General features: G+C 47.3%; 1 protein-coding gene across 2 annotated transcripts; it reads left to right on the top strand.

Annotated features, from left to right (window-relative positions):
- The first annotated feature begins 1,315 nt into the window (after window positions 1–1,315).
- Window positions 1,316–14,193, top strand: EIF4A3 (eukaryotic translation initiation factor 4A3). Of its 2 annotated transcripts, XM_082860803.1 has the most exons (12): window positions 1,316–1,509; window positions 3,550–3,622; window positions 4,242–4,308; window positions 5,197–5,259; window positions 6,073–6,205; window positions 6,398–6,478; window positions 8,412–8,553; window positions 9,016–9,154; window positions 10,132–10,247; window positions 13,457–13,564; window positions 13,665–13,792; window positions 13,978–14,193. In XM_082860803.1, the coding sequence occupies exons 1-12, from the start codon at window positions 1,341–1,343 to the stop codon at window positions 13,992–13,994; spliced, it is 1,236 nt and encodes a 411-aa protein (XP_082716929.1). In that variant the 5' UTR covers window positions 1,316–1,340; the 3' UTR covers window positions 13,995–14,193. The 2 variants fall into 2 exon arrangements, with proteins under 2 accessions (XP_082716929.1, XP_082716928.1); XM_082860802.1 differs by lacking the exon at window positions 13,978–14,193 and having other exon boundaries at window positions 13,665–13,833.
- The last annotated feature ends 1,162 nt before the right edge of the window (window positions 14,194–15,355 follow it).

The following is a 15,355-nucleotide window of genomic DNA, read 5'->3' as shown; positions in this document are numbered from 1 at the left end:
TAAGGTCTGGACATATTCCAAAGTCAGGGCAAGAGCTTCAGAGCAAGTAAGACCCCCCCATTTCCTTGTTCGCTGTCAACATACTGCAAACCTCTGCATTCTAAGTGCGCCTGGTTTAGTGGATAAAATGATTACCGCTAAAAGTTTTCACTAAATTAACCTTCACAACAGGACAGCGTTCAAGCAGTCCTGGAAAGAGGCTGTTAAAGAGATGAAAGATGTGCCCAGTGATGCGAGGCAAGCAAACAATGAGAAAGGACAGAGCTTGAGCTTGGGCAAGTATAAGTTTCACAAAGCTAAAAACGCTCTTTTCACACAACACAGATGAACGCGCGTCAGGTGGTGACGGTGGTTCGGGAGCCGGATTTTTAGAGGCACTTAAAGAAGTTTAGGGTAACATGGCATAACTGGAAATAGTCTACAGGGCAACCGAAAGCCGTCACCTCCAGGGTCATCTTTTCTGCAGGGCGGGATTTATCAGCACCTCCGCCAGACACGCGGAATCCAGGGCCTTAATGAACAGACGCACAGTCCAGCAAGGCGCGGGCCAAGGTCACGCGGCCAGCTCTGGGGGTCCTGGTGCCGGGGGCCGTCGCAGGACCTTTACTCTCCCAACACACTCGACCCCGGGTAGGGGCTTTTCCCTTAGGGGGTTAAAAACCGGCCTGGGGGTGTTAAAGTGAGAGCTGACAAGCAGGCAGTTAAAGATTCCAGACTTTCCAAAAGCAGACAATGTGCAGTGAGGTTTTCCATCGGGCGGCAATGATAACGAGTAGTAATGCGTTTGCCGGCGTCCCCGGCCGGCGACAACGTCGGAACATGCGTACACACGAAGGAATGGATACCGGTGGGGACGCGCGCCCAGGTTCCCACTCGAAGCAGGGCCGCCTGGAGACCCCCGCCCTGAGCAGGGGCGCCCTGGCGCGGTCCGCAGCCCGTCTGCAGGGGCGCGAGGTCTACCATCCCGCGCGGAGGATCCGGTTATTGGAAAGGGCTACATCAGCCGAAGAGCCAGGCCGGGAGTACCACACCCAGTACGAACCGCTGGGCCCTGCCGCCTCCGCACCGTTTGTAGGGGTGGGCGGAGCACGGTTCCGCGAGATCCCGCGGGAGCCCCTCCCGCGCAAGAGCCGCAGCACCGCCCCTTTCCCTGCAGCAGGCGCCCTTTCCCTTTCACGTGACCAGGAGCTCCCCGCCCCTTCCGAGGCTTGGCCCCGACGCACGCTCGTACGCACGCACGCACGCTCGTGCTATGACGTCAGTTCCTGGCAGCGGCGGCGCGGGGCCCTGCTTCCGCTTTCCTCTAAGACGCGAGCTTGACTCTTAGCCTGCTCGGAATCATGGCGGCTACAGCTACAATGGCGACGTCGGGCTCGGCGCGGAAGCGGCTGCTCAAAGAGGAAGACATGACCAAAGTGGAATTCGAGACCAGTGAGGAGGTGGACGTGACCCCCACGTTCGACACCATGGGCCTGCGGGAGGACCTGCTGCGCGGTATCTATGCCTACGGTCGGTGAGCTCGGGCCGCGGGCTAGGGCGCCCGCGGGGAGGCGGGGGGCCCAGCCGGGGGTGGTTCCCGAGACTGGGAGTGCGGCCGCCGCGGGGCTGGGGGTCGGGGCTGAGGCCGAGCCCGGGGGCCCTGACGGGCGACCCCTGCCCCCAGCACGTGTCCCCACCCCCGTCTGTGTCGGCCGGTTCGGGTGCTGTTCTCCCGGCGGGGCGCCATGCTGGGTCACGCGAGGGCTGCAGCGTCCCGCGAGGTCTGCAGGGTCCTCCTTGCACCCCGGAGTCACTCATTCAGCAGATGATTGTCTTGCACCTGCCAGGTGCTAGGAACGTGCGCGGCTCTAGGCACTGGCGGCTTAGCAGTGAACCAGGCAGGCCTTAGGGAGCTTGTTATGTTTGGGAGAAGGATTATATAGTCAGTGGTAATGGCTACGAAGAAAATAAAGCGGGATAACTTTATAAGCGTGATTGGCGAGAGGAGAGAGTTAAAATAGAGCACATAGGTAAGGGGGCTCCCAGGAGGGGCTGGCATTTGAGCTGAGATCTGGGCTAAGGAACCCGTTATGAGAAGATTATGGTAGAACTGGGCAGCTGGTGCCAGGACCCTGCAGCTGGGAGCCTTATGCATTCCAGGAACAGAAAGAATCTCCCTGTCCTGGGAGCCTAGGGGCGAGTTTTTTTTTGGGGGGGGGCGCAGATCTTGAAAAGCATGGTGCGAGGTGATAGAGTTTGAATTTTATTTCTAAGTGCAGTGGGAGGCCATTGGAGGGTTTTAAGCAGGGAAGTGATGGGATCAGATTTACAGTCACAGGTGGTCCTGGGTGTCTGGATATGGGGGGAGGTGAGGCAGGAGAGGAAGCAGGGAGATGTTAGGAGGCGTTTGTTCCAGTCCAGGGGAGTGATGATGGTATTGTGGTGGAGATGGAGTACTAACAGAGTTTGCTGATGGGTTGAATGTGAGCAGGAGATGAAAGTCCTGGATGTTTGAGTAACTGGGCAGGTGATGATGCCCTCTCCTCAGGCGGGGAACACTCGAGGGAGCTCTTCTTGAATGAGGAGAGCTTGAGGGACCTGTAAACCATCCAGTAGGAGATCTCAAGGAGGCAGTTGGGAAGAGTTCGGGTTGGGGATGTAGATGGGCGTGATCAGCATCTATGCTTAATGCCTGGGACTGGGGCCGACATCTTTTTTATCCAACAGTTCATGATGTCATGACAGTCTAGCACAGAGAAGGTACGGAGGGAATGGGAGGTGAAGAACCATTGCAGCTGGCCCTCGTAGTGTGGCCGACAGCCCTGCCTGCCTCTTGGCACCCAGGACGTCCCTGCCCTAAAACACTGTTTTTAGTTTCCCATCTACTTGCTGGGTCATCCTGAGGGTTTAAATCATCTGTTATATTTGCTTTTGTGTTAGATGGGAAATTGTACTACATTTTAAAAGGCTACCAAAATTAATTAAAGTACATTATTTGTACGTAAAGTTTTGTTTGTTTACTTGGACAGTACAGGGGTGGTGTTGTAGTTCATGTAGCTGCATCAAGGCAGGAGGAGTAGATGAAATGGGGTTGTAGGTGATAACAAACAACCTGCAGACTTACTGCTGGTGGGGAGTGGTGACTACAGCACTGATGGGTTTATATTCCTTTTTTTAACTTAAAAAGTAATACAAAAAAAACCCCATTAGTGCAAGTTATTGTAATATAGTCAAACAATACACAAGTAATTGGAGTAAAATATGAGCCTCCCTCACCCCATTCTCCAGGAGTAACCACCAACATTTTTTAACCTAACTGGGGTGTCTCTATTTTGCAACAGTGTTCCTTAGAGATTGTGTCTGTATAAGATGGTATGTTAGTATAAAAATCCACTTCAGCCTACTTCATTCAGCAGCTGTTTCTTGAGAGCTTAGTACGTTGGACATTGGGTTAAGGAGGGGGTGGGGGATTTTAAAAAGGTAACATCCTCGGCACAAGGAGCTCCATTGTATGGTTGCAAGTATGCTGTCCTCGTGGTTAGAGCTCATTTTTTCCGTTTTAATTTACAGGTTTTGAAAAACCATCAGCAATCCAGCAGCGAGCTATTAAGCAGATAATTAAAGGGAGAGATGTCATTGCACAGTAAGTCTGCTCATGCAGAGGGGGAGTCAGGTGCTGGTTAGCACAGCAGTGTGTAGTTCAGTGCTTCTTCATTCAGATGCCGTTACCAGCTCTTGCCTTGACATCAGCTATGGGCTGTTTGTTTTTAGTTTTGCATCCTCCACTCTAGAAAGCTTTCTTTTTTTTTTAAGCCAGATTTACTTAACCTATTATTTGGCATATGGAATTGTATATAATACTCTTTTAATAACATTATTCCCTATTTGCCTAATTTTTAAAGACTCATTGACAAAAAAAAAGTCTGAAGTCGTAGAAAAGAATTATATAAAGAGGAATCTTTTTTTTGCCACCTCTCACAGCCATTCTATAGATTCTGCAGCTCTGTCACCCCCTGCTGCAAAGGCCACATTTACTGTCCTTATCACCTGTGATTTAAAAGTTGTGACATTATGCCTGAGTCCCACCACCTTGCAGTTAAGATATTGGTCAGGGGGTGTGGGGGAATCGACTTGGAAAAAGCTGCCCAGTGCTTCTGCAGCTCATCTCCTCAGAGCACTGCTGGGGCGGGGGTTACATGAATGGGAGCAGTGGCATGTAGCCCATCACTCTAAATCCCATTTATCTGTGTTTTCTTTACTAGATCTCAGTCTGGTACAGGCAAAACAGCCACCTTCAGTATTTCTGTCCTCCAGTGTTTGGATATTCAGGTAATCTTAAACTTCTCTTTAATCCTAGGAAATACTTCCTTTACCTTCTGTAACTACAGTGTTCAAGAGGTACAGTTCTGGGCTTCCCTGGTGGCGCAGTGGTTGAGAGTCCGCCTGCCGATGCAAGGGACACGGGTTTGTGCCCCGGTCTGGGAAGATCCCACATGCCGCGGAGCGGCTGGGCCCGTGAGCCACGGCCGCTGAGCCTGCGCGTCCGGAGCCTGTGCTCCGCAATGGGAGAGGCCACAACAGTGAGAGGCCCGCGTACCGCAAAAAAAACAAAAAAAGAAGTGCAGTTCTTAAATATCTCTAGTTGTACTGATTAAGCACATTTTTTAAAGAGAATCTTAAGTGCACACTAATATCTGAGCTAATATCTGAGCTAATATCCTGAGCTAATATCATAAATTCCTTTTTATTTAAACTGAGAGTCTTTTAAAAATTTTTATTGAAATTTTGTTGATTTACAATGCTGTGTTAGTTTCGGGTGTATAGCAAAGTGATTCAGATCTATATAGTTCCCTGTGCTATACAGTAGGTCCTTTTTGGTTATCTCTTTTTTTACATAGTAGTGTGTATATTTTAATCGCAGACTCCTAATTTATCCCTCCCTCCACCCTTTTCCCTTTGGTAACCATAAGTTTGTTTTCTATGTCTGTAAACTGGGAGATTTTTTTAACTAGTGGAAATTCTTGTCTGTAAACAAGAATCCTAACCAGTATACCCATTATCACTGGATACGCAATTAAGTAACATTCAGGTTCGCTTACCTGAAATCAGATGTGTGGTTAACTTGAGATAATATTCAAAATAGATCTGAGTCGGAATTAGTGCAATCTACCGTGAAGATACTGAGATTCTCTATTTTCCGACAAATTATTTTACCAGGTTCGTGAAACCCAAGCTTTGATCTTGGCTCCAACGAGAGAGTTAGCTGTACAGATCCAGAAGGTAAGACAGTTAAAGATGGCACTGTCGTATTTGCAAGTACAGTTCACCCTAAACAACATGGGTTAGAGCTGCATGGATCCATTTATATGCAGGTTTTAAAAAATGAATATGTACTACAACACTACATGATGCGAAGTTAGTTGGATCCAAGGTTAGGGAGGGCTGATTGTAAAGTCTGTGTGGATATCTGACTAAGCTGGAGTTGAGCAGTCAGTAGGTGGGCCGGCATACCTAACCTCCCTCCCTAATCCCACGCTGTTCAAGCCAACTGATTGACTTAATCTAATCCGGTTTTTCTGTTCTGTCAGGTTTTTTTCCCCTGATTCCTAACATTTTGTGATAAATCACATATGAGTTGTTGGTTTGTGTGAAGTCATTGTTAGTGTAGCTTGTGTGATTCCAATAGTTTTTTACAATCTTAGAATTGTAATTTTCTTCCAAAAAAATTAAAAATAATTGTAAGTATTTTGTTTTTATAGTATAAACATTTTGGAAGTGTATCTATTAAGATGTTAATAGCATCTGTGGGTGGATAGGATTATGAATTTTATATATTTTCTTATTTTTCTGTAAATACATACTGCTTTTGTAATGAGAAAATAGTAAAACTGACTTCATTCTGGCGCAGAAAAGAGTGGAAGGAGGACACTTGGGCTCTCTGTAGTTTTATGATAGAAATAATGGCATAAACAATACCCGGTGGTCATCTTAAACTAGAATAGAAACAATCTTCATTTTGGGGGAACTCAGATGTTTCGGACTTCATAGCAGTCTTGGGGCAGACTTTGAACGTGAATCTGTGTTTTAATTCAGGGCCTGCTTGCTTTGGGTGACTACATGAACGTCCAGTGCCATGCCTGCATTGGGGGCACCAACGTGGGGGAGGACATCAGGAAACTGGATTATGGACAGCATGTTGTCGCTGGCACACCTGGGCGTGTCTTTGGTAATTGCTTTTGTCTATAAAAAGTGCTTAAACAATAGAGGACCATTTTCAATTTGATGCTACATAGTGGATTTTTGCATTTGAGTAACTTGTAAGAAGTGGAGGGAAGGTCCCTGAAATGCTGTGGAAACTGGTTGAAATGGCTGGCTCTTATAGCCTGAGGTCTACTTATTTCAAAATCTGATTTTATAGATATGATTCGTCGCAGAAGTTTGAGGACACGTGCTATCAAGATGTTGGTTTTGGATGAGGCTGATGAAATGTTGAATAAAGGTATGAGTAACAAATTCTTAAATTTTCACCGTGTAAAATGGAAATGTGGAACTAATGAACTCAGTATAAGTAGTATGTTCTTTGTGGAAAACAGTTATGCCCTGGGTGCACGTAGGAACATAAAACTGATTTTTTTATGGTAGTGGTTTGTAAGACTGATGACAACCAGAACAACAGCATTTCAGCCAAACTGATGGGGTACTGCTCGTTGTGTGGTGGGTGAGCACAGATGGCTGCGGCGTGGAGCTGGGATGTGGTGCAGAGATGCCTGGTGGTGGGGAAGGGGTGAACAGATAGCTGAATAAATCTTGTTACATGGCAGTAGGGTATTTTGTGGTTTGGATGTTCCATAATTTATTTCACTAGTTGTATTTTATTGGTTGTCCAGGTTGTTTTTACTCTTTTATCGGTTATTTTTCAAGGTAAATTTCTAGAATTGGGGTGTATTTCTCCCAAAACGTATGAGGACAAATATGTGAGGACCCGTAAGTCATAGCAGTTTTGCTCTTAGCACAGCAACTGGGAAATGCATAACGACAGCTGTCACCTTGGTTGAGTAACAGCTGCGGGCAGTACCTCACAGTGTCTTGAAGCCTCCCCTCCCTGCACACCCCCCTCCAGTCTTACTTCCATACCAGGGGGTCGGGTGGGTCGTCCCCTTAGACATTGGGGTCACCTGGCGTGAAGGGAATATTTTGCTTCTCAGGAGTCACCAGTAACTCATGGGGTTCTTCTCAAGCGTTTTCCTGTTCCCTGGTTCTTGAGCAGTTCTCTCAGGAGCCTAGAGGCTGATGCCACCCCTTGGAGCAGCCCTCCACCTACCTCTGTCTTGGGCCCCTTACCTGGAGGCCCTGCTCTTCAGCTAAGTTAAAGGTACAGTTACTACAAAGTGAGGTCTCCAGAACCAGTGGCATCTATGTCAGCTGGGAACGTGTCGGAAATGTAGCTTCTGGCCCCCTGATCTCTACAGTCAGAACCTCGCAGCCACCTGTCCCCTTCTCACACGTCAGCCTCCTAACCTGTCCTGCAGAGGTGGTGATGTGGTGACCAGAGGGCCAGGTCCTGCTTGCCATTGGGTTTTATTCAGCCTGCACCATATGAAATAATGTAAACTAGCTGCATTATTTAATTGGGAGGTTTTTAAATTAAGGTATAATTGACATGTAACATTTTCAGGTGTACAGCATGGGTCAGTATCTGTGGGAGTTTTTTTTTTTTTTTTTGCGGTACGCGGGCTTCTCACTGTTGTGGCCTCTCCCGTTGCGGAGCACAGGCTCCGGACGTGCAGGCTCAGCGGCTTTTTATTTAAGTGGAGATTTTTTTGGTGAAAATCTAGATCTCGGGCTTCCCTGGTGGCACGGTGGTTGAGAGTCCGCCTGCCAATGCAGGGGACACGGGTTCGTGCCCCGGTCTGGGAAGATCCCACATGGCGCGGAGCGGCTGGGACCTGCGAGCCATGGCCGCTGAGCCTGCGCGTCCGGAGCCTGTGCTCTGCAACGGGAGAGGCCACAACAGTGAGAGGCCCGCGTACCGCAAAAAAAAGAAAAGAAAAAAATCTAGATCTCTGGATTTATTTAAAATGTAGCAGATCTGGCCACAGTGGATGCATACTCTCACAGAGCAGCAGCAGCTGGAACTGAGATGTGAAACTACCTGCAAGGGTCTGAGGTTGTGGGCTCAGGGCTCAGGTTTCTGTTGCTTTTACCTGTTGGCATCCAGGACTCTTGGGTGGGGCTCTGATCCCTAGAGCACACCAGGGAGAGGAGAGGGGATGTGAGAATTTGGTCCAGCTCTGGAAGAAGCTTCCGTGTGAAATCTTGCACCTTTACAGTCACAGTGCTGCATCCAGTTAAATGTGAACAGTTGATGTGCAACTTCTGTTTCAAAGTGTGCAGCCTTAAAAATTCCCCGTGTGTCTCATTCCTCATCCCAGGTTTCAAAGAACAGATCTACGATGTGTACAGGTACTTGCCCCCGGCCACTCAGGTGGTGCTTATCAGTGCCACACTGCCCCATGAGATCCTGGAGATGACCAACAAGTTCATGACTGACCCTATCCGCATTTTGGTGAAACGGTGAGGATGCCCTACTTCTCAGGTGGGACTAAAACATAGCATAGTTGTATTTGGGTTTTAAAACATGAAATTTCTTTTTAATTTTCTCTTTTGAAAAGCCAGCTTTTATATAGTCTCCTTTGATCCAGTAATTCCAAATTTAAAAATTTGCTGATAGTATTTACTTATTGATGGAATTATTTACGATTGGCAGTAAAATGTGTATTCTATTGAACAGCCGAACACTTTGTTTAGAACCATATACAAGGTGTGGTTAAAGGTTCATACTGATCCAGGGCTTGGGCCCATGTGGTGGAAGTGGCGACTCCTAGGAGGATGTGGCTGGCGGGAGGGGCAGGGGTTTAATGCCCAGGCTCCTGGGCCGCTGGGGGTTGGGCCCGTGCCTGGAACAGTCCGTGGCCTGCGCACGTCCTCAAGTTTTGGTTGAAAGGATGAGTTGACAGGATTGTGTTTGTCCTCCAGTGATGAACTGACTCTGGAAGGCATCAAGCAGTTTTTTGTGGCTGTGGAGAGAGAAGAGTGGAAGTTCGACACGCTGTGTGACCTCTATGACACGCTGACCATCACTCAGGCTGTTATCTTCTGTAACACCAAGAGGAAGGTGCGCAGCCATCCTGGCTCTTTAATGTCCTTGTGGCGAAAACCAAAGATCGGTTTTCATAGAACTTAGGTCAGGTATTTTCTGTTGAGGACCAGAATTACGTGCTTTAGGCTCTGGGTACGTGGTCTCCTCGGGCAGCCACTGGGCTCTGCCCTTTAGCTCAAAGTCACCGTGGACGATGAGCGGACAAGCGGGTGTATCCAGGGAACGTGTGCAGGGTGTTGATCTGGTCCCTTGACTGAAGGCCCCGGGTCATTGGTTCAGGTGGGGCCTGGACACACGTTCTTTGAGCTCCCAGGTGATGCTGATGTGCCGGCAGAGCTGAGAACCCTGGCAGCTCTCCTTGGAATAGGAACAAGATTTGGACCACATTCCAAAAAAGATTTGAACTTAAATTTCAAATGAGAACCGTGACATATTGTCTTTTAAGAGAATTTTTGCCCCGATATTTGCTGGGCAGAATTAAGTTTTCTACACAGCCAGTGAGGATTAGCGTGAGTTTTGTTTATTTATATATATTTTTAATTTGGCCGTGCTGGGTCTTCGTTGCTGCGCATGGACTTTCTCTAGTTGTGGCGAGCGGGGGCTACTCTTCGTTGTGGTGTGCAGGCTTCTCATTGTGATGGCTTCTCTTGTTGCAGAGCAAGGGCTCTAAGCACGCGGACTTCAGTAGTTGCAGCACACAGGCTCAGGAGTTGTGGCTCGCAGGCTCTAGAGCGCAGGCTCAGTAGTTGTGGCGCACGGTCTTAGTTGCTCCATGACATGTGGGATCTTCCCAGACCAGGGCTTGAACCCCTGTCCCCCACATTGGCAGGTGGGGTTCTTAACCACTGCGCCACTAGGGAAGTCCCTAGCCTGAGTTTTAAGAGCACTTGTTTATGAATATTCGAATTGGTTCTGCAGGTAATTGACATGAAATCCTGTATACAGTCTCTGGTTTGTGAACTTATGGCAGCATCCGTTGATTCCATCTGTAGGTTGACTGGCTGACGGAGAAGATGAGGGAAGCCAACTTCACCGTGTCATCCATGCACGGGGACATGCCCCAGAAGGAGCGTGAGTCCATCATGAAGGAGTTCCGGTCGGGTGCCAGGTGGGTTGGCTGAGCTCTCTGCTGTGGTCCTGGTGCTGTGGGCCAGCATTTACGGGGTGTTACCCGAGTTTTCCCCCCCACAGCTGAGCTTGGGCAGGTCACCAACTTGCTGGTGAGCAGGGCAGCCACTGCTGGTGTGATAGGTTAGGCTGAGATGAGAACTAGCCTTAACTACGTAGGTTGGTTGCCTTATTTAGAAGCATATTTTTCTGTTTCCAAATAAATGGAGATTTTCTGTTTATCTTTTTGTATTGGTTTTAGCTTAATCCCACTGTGGCCAGAGAACCCACTTTGTGTGATTTCATCCCCTCAGTGTGTATTCAGACTTGCTTTGTGGCCCAGCACGGGGTTGGTCATTTTACAAATGTTCTCTGTGCTTGGACAAGATGGGTGCTGTGTGGTGTTGGATTTCAGTTGCTAGCTGTATTTCTCAAACCTGCATCCTTACCCTTTTTCCCTTAAGCCTTGTTTCATCAGTGTTGAGAGTGCCGGTTTTCCTCTTGGGGGTTCTGTCCGTTCTTGCATTATGGGTCCAGAGACCTGAGTGTACAAGTTCAGAATTACTGCATTTCTGGAGGATTTAGCTTTTGCTGTGGAAGTGTCTGCCCTTCTCTACTAGGGCTTTTGTCCTGAATCCTGCTCTGTCTGACCAGCAGCACCGGCTCTGAACGCTTGGTGTCTCCTTAGTACCACCTTTCTTCCTTCACCTCTGGTTTGTAGACTTAAGCTTTAGATGGATTTCATGCAACCAGCATATAGTTGGGTTTTATTTTTCCTTTTAATCTAATGATAATTGCTGTCTTTTTTTAAAATTTATTTATTTTTGGCTGCATTGGGTCTTCATTGCTGCGGGGCCTTCTCTAGTTGCGGTGAGTGGGGGCTACTCTTTGTTGCGGCGTGCGGGCTTCTCATTGTGGTGTCTTCTCTTGTTGTGGAGTATGGGCTCTAGGCGTGTGTGCTTCAGTAGTTGTGGCTCACGGGCTCTAGAGCGCGGGCTCTAGAGCGCAGGCTCAGTAGTTGTGGTGCACAGGCTTAGTTGCTCTGTGGCATGTGGGATCTTCCTGGACCAGAGCTCGAACTTGTGTCCCCTGCATTGGCAGGCGGATTCTTAACCACTGCGCCACCAGGGAAGCCCATAATTGTCTTTTAACTGGAACATTTAGTCCAGTTTCGTTTAATGTAAATACTGATATATTTGGTTTTAAATTGACCATCTTATATCTTGTCATTTCTCTTGTGTGGTTCTTTTTTCTTTCTTTAGTTTGGATTTTTTGTTGTTGTTATTACTTTTCCCCACTTTTTTTTTTTTCTTCCTTGCGGTACGTGGGCCTCTCACTGTTGTGGCCTCTCCCATTGCGGAGCACAGGCTCCGGACGCGCAGGCTCAGCGGCCATGGCTCACGGGCCCAGCCGCTCCGCGGCATGTGGGATCCTCCCGGACCGGGGCACGAACCCACGTCCCCTGCATCGGCAGGCGGACTCTCAACCACTGCGCCATCAGGGAAGCCCTCCCCACTTTTTATTTTGGAACATGTTTCTTTCTTTATGTTATTTAGTGGTCACCCTGAAGAGCCATCAGCAGCTGCGGTTGCTTGGTACTTTCACCATCTCCTCTGAGAGCACAGAGAACTTGAAACCCTGACTTCAGTGACACCCCCCCAGACTTCTGTCACTGTTGTCATGTGTTTTAATTTACATATATTTCAACCTCAACAAGAAATTTTTGCTTTATATCATTACATAATTCATATAATGAATGCTGCATAGTGACCATACTCGTTACTCTTCTGTTTTTCCTTTATCTCTGAGCTTCCATCAGGGATGCATTTTAATATATACATATATATGTATATATTTTTTTAATATATACATATATATACATATTTGTTTATTTATTTTGGCTGCACCAGGTCTTAGTTGTGGCACATGGGATCTTTAGTTGCGGCATGCATACAGGACCTAGTTCCCCGACCAGGGATCAAACCTGGGCCCCCTGCATTGAGAGTGCAGAGTCTTACCCACTAGACCATCAGGGAAGTCCCAGGGATGCATTTCTTTGTGCTTGAAGAATGTCTTTCTGTATTTAGTTTGGGTCTGCTGGTAACAAAATGTTTAAGTTTCTTTGGAAATGTCTGCTTCATCTTGAAACACCTCCTTCTGATGTGTTGAAGGAGGCAATCCAGGCGGGATCAGTCCCAGACATCCTGTGGACACCAAACTCTGCAGACATTCTAATCCCTTATATGAAGTGGCCTAGTGCAGTCGGCCCTCTATCTGGTGTTTCTTGGTTGTGTCAGTCCTGTGGGGATGTCACCTGCTGCTGCTGATGTAAAACAGTGTCTTCTCTGCAGGCTGCTTCTTAGGTCTGTTTTGTTTATGTGGTTTCACGCTGATGGGTCCATTTGTGATTCAGTCTTACTCCTTCCGTTTGGCACTTCTGTGACTCTTGGCCTTACCCCTCTGTTGGTGCTTTGGCCCCATTCTTTCCTCTTCCTCTAGGGCTCCAGTTATATGTGATTATCTGGCAGGATTATTTTCTCCTATTCTGCTGTCCCTTCAGACTTTGAATGCTTCTAGACCAGCGACGTCCAATAGAAATATAATTCAAGTAAACATATGTCATTTAACCCAGTATATCATATCACTTCAACATGTAATCAACATTAAAAATATTAACGAGGTTTTTTTGCATTTTTTTTGTACTAAGTATTCAAATCCAGTGTGAATTTTACACCGTGAGACAATCTCATTTCAGACCAGCCACTCTGGTGCTTGGTGGGCTGGTGGCCTCAGCATTGGATAGTGTGGGTCTGTGGTGTGTCAGATTCTGTCCTGTGTGAAAGACAGAGAGGTGTGAGTTGCATTTCTAATTTGAAGATACTGTAAACACTGCACCAAAATCAGTGAGGCTGCTGTACTTGAGTTTTTGCTAGACAAAAGTAAAATGTCCTTCCCAATTATTGGTATGGGACTGGCTCAAAACAAATTAAATGTAGTAGTGTAAAAGCTAGCCAAATTGTTTTTTTTTAAATCAGCACACATGACCTAAGTAATGAAATATACCAAACGCGCCTTCTGAACGCGGCTTTCTGGTGCTGTCCCTTGTGCTTCAGCCTGCAGAGGGGCCAGTGTGAGGGGCCCTGATGTGTTCGTAGCCGGTCTGACCCTTTTATGCTAAGGTGATTGTCTCAAATGCCTTTCTTTGTGCAGCCGAGTGCTCATTTCTACAGACGTCTGGGCCCGGGGGCTGGACGTGCCCCAGGTGTCCCTCATCATTAATTACGACCTGCCCAACAACAGAGAGCTGTACATACACAGGTAGGCAGCACAAGTTTTTCTTTGGTTTCAGTCTTGTTGATGGGTTTACTGAAACCTTTTTTGCTATGTTTACTGAAGTGATTTTGCTTTATTGTTGAAGAATTGGGCGATCAGGTCGATATGGCCGAAAGGGCGTGGCCATTAATTTTGTGAAGAATGATGATATCCGAATCCTCAGAGACATTGAGCAGTACTACTCCACTCAGATTGACGAGATGCCCATGAACGGTAAGACAATAAATCCATATTTGTGATTGTTTTAGAGAGAGCTTCCTGGTTCCTGGTTTGGGGCACTTGAGGTTTTTCCCGCTTTTTTTTCCTTTTGTTTTTGAGAAGTCTTTTGTGAGCCTTTAGTTAAATTTACAAATTTTCACTTGTTTGTATTCTTCCTTCTTGTTTATCTTCTCTTTCAGTTGCTGATCTGATTTGAACAGTCTGCTTTCTGGAGCCTGTTCACCTATTTTGTATCAATTTGGAAATATTTAGGGGCGGTTTCTATTTAATGGGGTTTATGTGAATTCTCTTCTCAAGGCCCCCACAGGACAAACTTTGGAGATTCTGCCACCTTTTCTTACCCACATGTAAATAATGCATTGCTTTAAGTCTTTTTCATTAAACATTTAAAACTTTTCCCATAAACTCTAATTTGTATTTCTTTCTAATTTTTGTTTGCCCTCAGCTTTTCTAGTAACCTGCTGTCTGTATGATCTTGGGCAGTCATTTCACTCTTTTTTGATCTTTAAGATGGTGAAATGGAAGTGGTAAGCTGCCTGGCCTCTCCACACTTACCCAGATTGGTACCCAATCCCATTTCTTATGGATGGCAGGTGGGGGAGTTGAGACCATAAATACTTTTCTCTGGGTTGGCCTGGGTCTGTGTGCCCAGATGCAGAGGGGCAGGATGGCACCCTGGGCAGATAACCAGGAGGAAGGATTCACCAGCCAGGCTCCCTCTGGACTAATGAGCCCACCGGTCACAGCTGAGGAGGGGTTGTGCACAGGGCACCATCGGTGATTCAGGGAGGGGCAAGCAGGAAACAAGCCAGAAGGTAAGACACCTGAGAAACTTAACCTAATTGAGATGCTGTCAAGTAAGGTAACAAAGAAATGGCAAACATCCACGGAAATGTGTATCCTTGGGGGTGATTCAGAAGTGTTATGTTTTCATAACCATTAACCCTGAGTGTTGGTGAAGGTGTAGGGGGCGTGGTGGTGGTGTTAGTAGGTACAGACTTTTTGGAAAGCAGCCTGGCTCTTGGGCAGTAGGAGAAATTAGAATACTTCCCTTTGAGGGCGTCCTTCTGCGTAGGCAGTAGTCTGGAGTGCAGACAGCACAGGTGAGCTCACCAGTGTCCTCCAGCACCAGGAAAGGAGTGCGTATCACTGGGGGCTCGGGGAGGGAAGCAATGGGACATTGGCACTGACGCACGTGGGTGGAGGTTCTTGGGCAGGTGCTTGGGGCCACTCGTGTCACAGGTCAGGTGGGTTCAGCTGTAACCCATGGTGGGTAAGTGTTGAAGCAAGGGGCTGGTGTGTCAGGTTAGACAGAAATGTTCACAGCATTATTCATAATAGCTGAAAAGTGGAAATAACCCAAGTGCCCATCGACTGAAAGATGTGGTAAGTACACATGAATATTATTTGGCAATAGGAAAGAATGAAGTGCTGACACGTTGCAATATGGATGAACCTTGAAAATAGGCTAACTGGAAGAAGCCAGTCACAAAAGGCCACAGTGTTTCCGTTTCTGTGAAATGTCCCAAATGGGTAAATCCATAGGACAGAAAGCAG

This window comes from Leucopleurus acutus, assembly GCF_964270905.1.
Source record: "Leucopleurus acutus genome assembly, chromosome: 19".
Taxonomy (NCBI): Eukaryota; Metazoa; Chordata; class Mammalia; order Artiodactyla; family Delphinidae; genus Leucopleurus; species Leucopleurus acutus.
This window is presented reverse-complemented; position numbering and strand designations above follow the sequence as displayed.

Excerpts from the sequence above, each read along its gene's own strand:
- EIF4A3 (XM_082860802.1), top strand. The coding sequence starts at position 1,341 with ATGGCGGCTACAGCTACAATGGCGACGTCGGGCTCGGCGCGGAAGCGG. Across the intron at positions 4,309-5,196 it reads TCCAGTGTTTGGATATTCAG|GTTCGTGAAACCCAAGCTTT; the intron begins GTAATCTTAAAC and ends TTATTTTACCAG. Across the intron at positions 9,155-10,131 it reads TCTGTAACACCAAGAGGAAG|GTTGACTGGCTGACGGAGAA; the intron begins GTGCGCAGCCAT and ends TTCCATCTGTAG.